The 11,644-nt window shown below is 29.9% G+C and overlaps 1 protein-coding gene across 1 annotated transcript; it reads left to right on the forward strand.

Annotated features, from left to right (window-relative positions):
• Positions 1-583: 583 nt before the first annotated feature.
• LOC108906712 (equilibrative nucleoside transporter 3-like) lies at positions 584-11,381 on the forward strand. The gene is made up of 8 exons (XM_018710051.1): positions 584-683; positions 971-1,134; positions 2,611-2,860; positions 2,941-2,991; positions 3,224-3,658; positions 4,741-4,823; positions 4,885-5,084; positions 11,098-11,381. Exons 1-8 carry the CDS (start codon positions 665-667, stop codon positions 11,207-11,209), a joined length of 1,314 nt encoding a protein of 437 aa, XP_018565567.1. The 5' UTR covers positions 584-664; the 3' UTR covers positions 11,210-11,381.
• The last annotated feature ends 263 nt before the right edge of the window (positions 11,382-11,644 follow it).

Consider the following 11,644-nt stretch of genomic DNA (forward strand, 5'->3'; position numbering starts at 1 on the left):
ATATTACTCAATGAAATAATCCAAGAATTTCAGAAAAGAAGTTAATTCTGTAAATGGAAAAGAAAATAAGTTTGTTTTGCTAAATGCTGATAATCATATTGATTTGATAATTGTTGATTGAATATTCTCAACGATGAGGTAAGTGGCAGTACTCGTAGAATAAATAATACTGCATGATACATTTTACATAACATAAAAACAACTCTTGTGTTTGACTTCCAATCGTTTTCATGTGAGTTTTGAAAATGAAAACAGAATAGTTTTTGAATAGTTAATAACTTATATTGTTTATTTGCAGTTAAGCAAAATTAAGTTTAAAAAATGAAATATTTTAGGTGCAAGATGTCATTTAGTTAAAGTTTCATTTCCCTCCCAGGTGACAGAATATCAAAAATCTTAAACCAGAACTTTTTAAATATTCTAGAATATTGTTTTAGCCATATTAAACATTTACCAATAATACGTACTCAATTAAAGTAACTACTGAAGTAATTTACGCTAATTATGTAGATTTTATCTAGTTTGATAACATATGTATTAAATACACTCCATGACTTGTTAAATAGTTACTTCTAAACGACTTGCTAACCAGATATAAGTAGAATCCTTCTTGTAAGCGGTTTTAGTATTTCAAAAGGTACAACAGTTGAACACAACGGTGAAAATGGTTAAAATCAAGAAAGGTAATAAATTATTTAAAATATGTTTTGATAATACGTATATAATATAATTATCTTTTCTCTTTTCTTGTAAGAATAAAAACATAGTGGTGCAACAAAAGGGGAATATAGACAGCAAAAGAAGGCCGTTTTTTTCACCTCCTATTAAATTAATTTGTTAATTAAATCTGTCCCATTAAAATCATATGCGTTAAAAAGCGACGAACATAGATTTAGCTGGCAATTAAATTATTATTTAGCAGATGAAAAAAAAAAAACGGCCGTAAAGCTTATGTTAATGTATTTTTCAGTTTCCGTGATCAGTATTGAAAGCCTGAAGATTACAAGTGCCAAATTGCAAAAGCACTGGGAAAGCGTTCATCTCAACGACAACTTCTATTATGTCCACATTCTATTTTTATTGGTTGGTCTCATGCACTTCTTGCCTTACACGTTCTTCGTTACTGCAAATGCCGTAAGTTTAAGAATTTTGTGTTTTCAAAGGGAGTCTTTCTTTCAATATTACTTTGAGCAGCACCCCCTCCGCATTTTAAACCACATGGGTTGACATTCGAAATTTTTTTTCAGCGAGTCTACAGTCTACTGCGTTCAAAGAATTTTGCCAAAGATAAGAAAATTATATTAGGCATTTTTTTTAAAGAAAACGTGTACCCATTTGGTACCACTAAAATTTAATTTTATTAGATTGTGCAGGGTGCTTGCCTCAATATACAAAAAAGGAGTTCATTATATTGCACCTTTTGAACAGTTTGTTACAAAATATTTCTTTGTACAGAACAACAAAAAATTATTAGAAGCGATGGTATTGTAATGATAAATATATCTATTACGTAACTATGTAGCCATGTTCTTTACGAAAAAGAGTAGTAATCAACTAATTACTAAAAATGTTTTATTTGTATGGTTATTCATATATTCAATATTTTTTTACTTATTTGTTAAAAAAAAATATCATTACAATGTAATATTAATTTGTGTCATAACTTTAATAAGGTCTTTCTGTTTGCACATAAAACGTTGGATGTTATTGTATCTGACCATTTTTTTTTATTTTTTGTGTAAAGATTATATTTTTTTATAAACTTTTAACCTAACCTAAAACGACTCGACATGATACTTGATCGACTTTATACAGGGTTTTCCAAATATTGTATTTTAAAAATTCTGTTCATTAAAGCAAACACTCTGTATGATCTATCAAAATGAAAATTTGGCATTAGCTTGCAATTCAATTAAATCTATAATAATTTCTTTCTAAGACATTTGCATAGAGTTTAATTTTATTAAATTTTAATATTTCTCTTTGATATATTGCATGAAATTTAAAAGACAGCAAAAAATCTTTGTAAATGCAAAAATATAAGAAAAAAGTCGGTTCTAGCAGTGTTGACTATAATTTGTATAGGAAATACAGCTATTTCCAATTTATGACAAAAAAAGTAATTTTTATAATATTCAACTTTATAAGTACTTTAATTTATGTACTTAATAGTTGATAAGGAATTTCACCAAAGGAAACGACCATATTGAATATTATTTATTTGTTGTGTAGTACAGTAGCTTGTAGATGGTTATCACATAATATTTACTTATCATAATTCCATGACGTCATTTATACAAATCGACCTTTAATTACTATGTTACTGATTCATATCTACATGTCCAGATTGGAGAGAAAACGTATAACCAAACACTTAAAGCTCGCCGAATTATTGTCAATGCCAGTGTAGATCATTAATTTGCATAATTACACCAAAGATTGCCACTACATTTATTCATTTGTTCCATTGCAATTATCTTTTTCAATTGTATTCAAAACCTACTTGTAGCAAAACATTTGCAACTGAAAAATAGATGTTGAATCTAATGATACTCAAGGGAAACATCTGTCAATATTCATTTTTTGTTACTGATAATTTAAATTTCTTAGTATTGGATGGACAAGTTCCGGAACACTTCCTCTGACGATTTGTACGATGCCTCCAAGAGAACTAACCTCCAAAGCCATTTTGCGTCTGGAATATCCATATGTAACAGCATTCCTAATTCGATTGTCGCAATACTTTCAACATTATTCGGTCATAAGTTGAAACCCAGGTTCAGGGTCAATTTCACACTGTCTGTTATGTTTATCTGCTTCATCGTGATGACACTGTTTGTGCATATCAATACAGATACTTGTAAGTATATTGGAAGCGTTGATAGACGATGTATCAATTACAATATGTAGTCATCCTTCTATGTTTACATTTATTTTTAGGGCAAACTTTATTCTTCTGTGTCACATTTGCAGTCCTTGCAACGTTAATTGGTGAGTCCTTAAGTTTATACATAAAATTAAAACGAACTAAGTAAGCTGTGAATTTAATACGTAATTAGCTGCTGCTAGCTATTAGATTTTTTTAATAAAACCTTGTTTAATTATTTCTGTTACCTGGTACAAAATATATACTGTATACAACCCTATTGAATTTCTCGAATAAGATCTTTTAATATTTTGGAAAATATATCTACGAATGTTACTCATCTGTTACCATTTTCAGCTGTAAATGCCGCTCTACAGATGTCAGTATTCGTACTGCTGGCAAAGTTTCCACCGTACTTCATGAAAGTTTACCTCTTTGGTCAAGGTTGCGCAGCTGTGTTTACCTCCTTATTACAAATAATGACCCTAGCTATAGGAACAACCACTAAAACGTCCGCCCTAATTTATTTCGGCATAGGATCCAGCGTTATGGGCTTCACTTTAGTTTTGTTCTACTTCAGCAAATACAATGATTACTACATGTACTTTGTGAACCATTTTGAGGAAGATATCACTAGGGATATGTTATCTTTTGCGCAAATAAAATCTATATTAAAGAGTATTTGGCCTGTCTTGTTTATGTACGTATGTTTTGATTTGGCGAAGATTCCGCAGACACCCGTGACGTCGCTGGTTGTATCTGAAAACTATGGTAGTGGGAGCGATTGGAATGGTGAGTGTTTTTATTCAATAGTTTTGAAATTATATGCGTTTTCCATTATTGAGCTGCAATCATCTTCTACTGATTACACAGGCCGACAAAAGTTTGTCCCAACAACAGGAATATACTTTCCCAAAGGATTTTGGTGCGCTGAATTCGAGGTCCAAATTTATCAATTAACTTTGGTTCGAGATATCCTAACTTAAAAGTGATAATGTCGCGACATTTAGACTTATTTCTTGGAAAAGTACATTCTGGTTTCTGACTTAGAGGGTCGGCCTGTGCTGTTTTTGTTTCTATTTGCCCTAATTTCTTGGTTTACTGCCTTCAAAAAACTTTGCCGAAACTTAACCAACTTAGCTAACTTAAGTAACTTAATTGAATTGTATATATCCCTATTTCCCTGACACAGAAATTATGGTTTGTTGAATCATACCGGGCGTAAATTATTGATCCTATTAGAAAAGAGAATTAGGCTAGAATTTATAAAAACGAGATAATAGCATTTGTACAGAGAGCTATAAAGATTTGACCAATTACAGGCATACACAAAAAATATTATGCGATAATGATAAACATCTGTTTACAAATAACTAAAGAAATATTGGGAATAGAAACCTAGATATATATGTATTATATATTATAAATGTAACGTAATATTAATGAGTTATATAGTTATTGTCTACCATTAACAAGACCTTTCTTTCTACATGGCATCTAAAAAATCAGTACTAGGAGTTCATATTTTTTTATCTTTCTGCTCAAAAACCATCCTCTGTTACAAACTCCAAAGTGAAACATGAATATTGTTTTTATACAAATACTGTATTTAAAAAATTGTGCATACTTAAAACAAACACCCTGTATGACCTATCGAAATGAAATTTTGTTATTAGCAAATAGGGATTTTTAGCAAAATTTTTTGAACGTAGTAGGTAGGCCATGAAGTCATGTTGGGAGGTACTGCTCAAAGTGGAATACACTCTACTTCTTTTGAAAATAAGACAAGAGTATTAGAAAATACGAATTAAACTCACAACTTCATGTTTTTACAGGCTTTTGCATTTAGAAATACCTACGTTTATTTTTTCCAGATGTCTATTTTGTACCGGTGATAACTTTCTTGTTTGCTGATATTTGTACATTGATTGGAAGAGTTGTTTGCTCGATAAGCAAGGTAATACATTGTGAAGGTACAAAATTATCAGAAGCGGGTAACTGGTTGTATTTTTTTTCAGCCTATGCCTATTTCACTGGCAATGATTTTTTCGGCATCCAGGGTTGTAATATACATCCCACTAGTGTTGTTATGTAACGCACAACCCAGAAACCACCTACCCGTTGTTTTCGGCCACGATTGGGAGTACGTTATCATTGTAGGCACGCTTTCCATGACTAATGGATACTTGTTTAATCTAGCATTTTTGAGTATCAATCAGTAAGTACCTGCTATTTATTTTTTTATTTTAATTTCGTGACTATATTACTCTTTATTATATTGCAAAACTCAATTCACTGAAGTTTTATCACAAAAAACACATATATGCAGTTCGTTAGGGAACTCACATAAATCTTGGAAGATGAATCTTGATTGATTGTTAAAATTTGAATTAGTGAGGTTTTAAGTAACTTTGGTTAAGGCTATAATTTTAATAAATATATCGCAGTCAGCAGATACATCCGCCATCTAATACGAGTAGTAAAATATAAACAGCTACTTTTAAGATAAATCAGTACATCAAAGTAATAATAAAAAAAAGTACCTGTACAGATAAAATAAAATTTTATACTGCTTGTAACAGGAAAATACAAGCCAATAAGTCTATGGCATGGTTTCATTTTTTTTATAATCTGCTTTACCTGTTGAGACCATCTGTATAATATTTTACTTGTAAGCGTTCACAGATGGTTTGATTTAAGATGGTTATTACGGAAAATTGCTTAAATTAAGAAAATATCAAAAAAATATCGTTGAGATTTAGCAGAAGTTGATTTCTTTCCAAATAGACCAAGCAAATTAAATTTTTACTCGAAAAAAGTCCTATCCGCTAAATTATTGTAAAATTGTCTAAAGAAACATAATACAAGACATCTCTCGTCTCGTGAGTCAAAAACTTTTATTAGCTAACTTTTCTATTTAAACAAATAAGTGAGGAAAACAGTTTTTTCACTTTGCAGGGAAAACCATCAATTTTAGCGAAAAGTGACTCTCAGACAGCTTATAGGGAGTAAAATTATCTACAAAATGAGACTGGTTAAATTAAAATCGGTTAATAAACAAAAAAGTTATTGCAAAAAAACAAGAAAAGTGCCCATTTTTTCATTTGTTTATAACTATCGCATTTATTGTTAAAATTTTATAAAACCTATGACAAGTTGAGGGTTTTGTCATACTTTAAAAGTGTGCCAAAAGTGGGCGCTGTAGGTGCAATAGTTTTCGCACAATTCTATTTGTTTATAGCGGAGGCTCCAAAAGTTATGAACTTTAAGCCTCTGTACAGACGTTAATTTTCAATCAAACATGATTCTGAAAGCGTCATTGTAATCTTAAAGACGCAATTAAGCGACCTATTAAAAAATATCACCGTTTTTTTGACATTAACATTCTCAAATTGTGCATTAAAAAACCGTGCGTTTTTCGCTTATAAACAATTTGAATAACATTGTTGCTATTTATGCTATCTCACCGAAAATAGATGCAATGGATAGCTGGCAAAAAAATACAGTTTTAAAATAAAAAAAGTACCCTCTACGACCAACAGGAGCCAAGATAAGATTTTTTTTTAAATCGTAGCGCAATCGTTTATAAATATTAAAACTTGAATATTTCGCAAAATAAAGTTTACGACGTAAACTATGATTTCCCGTGAATTGCATTGAAAAATGTGGAAAATTAACGACTCACGAGCCCTTTAAAGAGAAGGTACTCGCTAAGTAAACTGTCCGGCGGCCGGCGGCGTGGTGGTGGGGGAAGCTCGTCCAAGCGGTCGCGCGGGCGAGAAAAGTTAAATCCAAAGTTCAAATAAGTGCGCGCTGTAAATTTTGCAATATCTCGGCTTCTATTCATCGTAGAAACTTATTTTTTTTAAACTGGGGTAGCTCGTCGAAAATATAACAATTGGCATATTTACGAATTCGTAGAATAGCCCTGAACCCTAGAAAAAATGTATCTTTTATACTTAATTTTATTTAATTTACAAAAATGTAACAAAAATTGTTGTTAAACGAAATATTAATTAAAATTTCAATTTCGGAATTATTTTACTATTATTAAATAAATAAATGAAGCTATCGTTCATTTAAAAAGTTATTTCTTTTACATATTAAGGCAAAGTAAACTTGTTTTTTCAATATTTTGTTAGCTATTTAATTACGATTTAAATGTAAAATTAAAGTAAAAATTCATAAATTATTTTCAAATTATTATTTCTCATAAAAATAGAAAAAATTTTAAATTTTAAATTGTATTATATTGCATTATTTATATCTATTATTGAAAATGGTTGTGATTAATATTTTTTGAATTAATTTTGATTATGTTTATAAAATTAGTAATAAATATAATAAAAAAACTTTATATATTAAAATTTCAGGAAGTTAAAATTGTAATTTTATCGACCGCGTTATTTTTAATATTTTTTAATTTTGAGAATTTTGCAATAAATTCAAATGCTTTTTATTCTTTTTTAAATCTTTTAACAATAAATAATAATTTGAAAATAATTTGTGAATTTTTACTTTAATTTTACATTTAAATCGTAATTAAATAGCTAACAAAATATTGAAAAAACAAGTTTACTTTGCCTTAATATGTAAAAGAAATAACTTTTTAAATGAACGATAGCTTCATTTATTTATTTAATAATAGTAAAATAATTCCGAAATTGAAATTTTAATTAATATTTCGTTTAACAATAATTTTTGTGACATTTTTGTAAATTAAAAAAAATTAATTATAAAAGATGCATTTTTTCTGGGGTTCAGGGCTATTCTACGAATTCGTAAATATGCCCATTGTTATTTTTTCGTCGAGCTACCCCAGTTTAAAAAAAAAAAAAGTTTCTACGATGAATAGAAGCCGAGATATTGCAAAATTTACAGCGCGCACTTCCCCCACCACCACGCCGCCGGCCGCCGGACAGTTTACTTAGCGAGTACCTTCTCTTTAAAGGGCTCGTGAGTCGTTAATTTTCCACATTTTTCAATGCAATTCACGGGAAATCGTAGTTTACGTCGTAAACTTTATTTTGCGAAAAATTCAAGTCTTAATATTTATAAACAATTGCGCTACGATTTTTTAAAAAAAGATTCTTATCTTGGCTCCTGTTGGTCGTAGAGGGCACTTTTTTTATTTTAAAACTGTATTTTTTTTCCAGCTATCCATTGCATCTATTTTCGGTGAGATAGCATAAATAGCAACAATGTTATTCAAATTGTTTATAAGCGAAAAACGCACGGTTTTTTAATGCACAATTTGAGAATGTTAATGTCAAAAAAACGGTGATATTTTTTAATAGGTCGCTTAATTGCGTCTTTAAGATTACAATGACGCTTTCAGAATCATGTTTGATTGAAAATTAACGTCTGTACAGAGGCTTAAAGTTCATAACTTTTGGAGCCTCCGCTATAAACAAATAGAATTGTGCGAAAACTATTGCACCTACAGCGCCCACTTTTGGCACACTTTTAAAGTATGACAAAACCCTCAACTTGTCATAGGTTTTATAAAATTTTAACAATAAATGCGATAGTTATAAACAAATGAAAAAATGGGCACTTTTCTTGTTTTTTTGCAATAACTTTTTTGTTTATTAACCGATTTTAATTTAACCAGTCTCATTTTGTAGATAATTTTACTCCCTATAAGCTGTCTGAGAGTCACTTTTCGCTAAAATTGATGGTTTTCCCTGCAAAGTGAAAAAACTGTTTTCCTCACTTATTTCTTTAAATAGAAAAGTTAGCTAATAAAAGTTTTTGACTCACGAGACGAGAGATGTCTTGTATTATGTTCCTTTCGACAATTTTACAATAATCTAGCGGATAGGACTTTTTTCGAGTTTCTCTTTTATTTTCGCTAATTTGCCTGGTGTAAAATCAAGTGTTCTACTATTTAAAAGCCCGACATTTTTCTTTTCTGACTTACCGTATTGTTAAAAATAAATGATGCATGTTTTTATAATAAAGTGTTATTTACCAAACTATAAAGCACCCCGCACGTTGTTGGTTTTGTGTTACTGACCAAAAGTCAGTTCTGCTGATGATGACTGCAATATAGTAGTATGAGTAGAATATTGCAATAAAAACAGTTACTTTTGTGAAATGTGTATAGAAAAAATTATTCGGATGACTTCGAAAAGTTACTAATTAACATTTTTGACACGTACTAAAGCCGGATTGGCTGTAATAGCAGTTTGTAGATTGCATTCATACATTTCCCATTTATATGCAACAACATCTCTAAGTATCAATAAGTGAAACAAATATGTGGTGCTACTTCCAGAGCCAGAGTGACCTAAATTTTAATATGAGATTTATTCTCTCCCTCCTCTTTCCCTATCTTTTGAGTGAGAACAGTTTAGTATTTGTCACATGCCAAAAATTTTAATTAGCAACGTTTCGAACTCATCCGATTAATTTTGATTGCATTGAGTCCATCATCAACAGAACTGATTCGGACTGCTATAAGTAGGAAAGAATTGATTTTCGGGCCCAAGTACTGTAGAAACTTTTGGTCAGTAACACAAAACCAACAACTTAATTTTCATAAGGACAGTGCGGGGTCCTTTCTTAACCTATCTTGGGCAAAAAAAAAACATATTTAGTCCTGTAATACTAGTTGATTTTTTTAATTGTAAACCATGGAAAAATTTATTTATCTATGGTAAGTACATGTAGGTACTTATTATAGACAAATGGCTTTTTATTATAAACACGAATCTATATAGATTTATCTAACCCTTAAAATGTAATAATCATCAATGAATCACGTTTCATACAGCAATTAGTCGATGGTAGTTATCGATTAGATAAAAATGTTAACATTTTTGTGAGTCTGTAGCAAGAATTTATCAAAGTGTGATTTTTTCCCGATATTCTATACATGATTTTGTCACCCATAGCTAAGTAACTGGAATGTACTCCTATATCAACTTTTTTCTTAGAGTAAACTACTCCAGCTCAGATATCGGGTTTATATAAAAAATAAATAAAGATATTCCTGATCATAATAGGAACAAGTTTGGAAAATATTTTTCTGACATAACCAGACTCTTATGAGTGTATTGTGTACGACGATACTCGAAATATAAATTTCGATGTATACGATAAAATTTGATGTGGTTTTATCAGTGCAAAAAAAACATCAACGGACTCAAATTTTGTCAATATAATCACGATATAATTGGTCCAAAATGGATCAAACAATGACATTGTCACAATCAGTATGACACGTGTACATTTATTTCTTCGTTGTTTAAAATACACCATACATTCATAATTCTATTTGAAAAAAAAAAACAAGTTGTAATCAAATTTCACTGATAAATCTGCCTCTTGTGATGCTGTATGCAACAAAACCACATTCTCTTATGATATATGATATATGATATAATTAATTGTTTATTAACTGTTATTCAAAAACATAATACTTTAAAAGTGAATGAAAAGAAGATATGACACCTGCGTTAATCTCTTGATACATGCCGAGACTCCAGAGTAAGATCTTGAGATTGAATATACAGGGTGGTCCTCAAGTAATTGTACATAGAAGTATGATAGATTTGTGACTTTAAAATATTACGATTTGAGCCAACTTGCCTTAATAAAATATTGATAATAAGAAATATACAGGATGTTAAAAGTGAAATTTCAAAATTTATTTTTCGCAATAACTTGAACATTTTTGGATATTTATACAAAAAAAAAAAATTATCTGGGGTTTTTTGGTATGAGAAATCATAATTTGATATCTAATCTAATATATCTTTTAGAGGGCGCCACATAAGCCACATATGTGGCATAAATGTACACTAAACTTTTTTGCCCATCAAGGTAGCGCTCGTTTGGTGAAGAAATATTAAAGGCACGGCATTGCAAGAACAAAAATGTATACTTGTTAACCTCTAAACTTAACGGTTTTCGAGATAATCGAATTTAAAAATCGACTGCATAATTCTTTAATTCATTACGAGAAATATTAACGTAGAAGTCGTATACGCTTATCATGTTTTTATATCAACAGGATGAATATTAACGTAATAGTAGGAGTTGAAATCAAAAATTAAATTTTTTTTTTAAAATTTTAAAAATTAAACAAAAGCAGTTAAATTATAAGTTTAATAATTACTAGTAGTACTAGTACAATTACTTAAGGACCACCCTGTATATAAGTAATTTCACTTTAAGAACAGCAATTTTAACTATTTTTGTTATAATTTTGCATACTTTTTTAGGATTATGGATCCGGAGAATGTAGAAGACGGCTACTTAGTATTCGCTAGTGCCATCTGTACAATAGGAGCTTCAATATCTCCTTTTTCTGCTCTTTGTGTGGACTTACTCTGAAGGAAAATAAAAATCATGGAGTTCGTCTGTGATTACAAAAAAATCCGATGTACTTGTGTTGTATTGCCCTTAAAGTATTGCATTGTGATATTAGATATAATTCAAATTTTTTATAATGACTAGAGGATCTTATAATGAAATATTAAAATGTTATTTAAAAAAGTCTAAGAATTTTCGTACGATTTGTATAAATTATTATTTATAAATATATATAGTTACATATAGGTACCTATTTTGTTTTTTTGTTTGTCAATTTTGCCCTTTGCCTGAATTTATAAGAATATAGAGCATTTTCTGGTTTCCAGAGGACACATACCTATTGTTCGTGAGCAGAGTATTTGATTATCACTATTAGACTTTATAAATATGGATATTTTAGGAATGACTAGCAATTAATAACATTAACGAATATGTACAGGGTGTCCCAGAGTAACG

This window comes from Anoplophora glabripennis, unplaced genomic scaffold, assembly GCF_000390285.2.
Source record: "Anoplophora glabripennis isolate ALB-LARVAE unplaced genomic scaffold, Agla_2.0 scaffold187, whole genome shotgun sequence".
NCBI classification, from domain to species: domain Eukaryota; kingdom Metazoa; phylum Arthropoda; class Insecta; order Coleoptera; family Cerambycidae; genus Anoplophora; species Anoplophora glabripennis.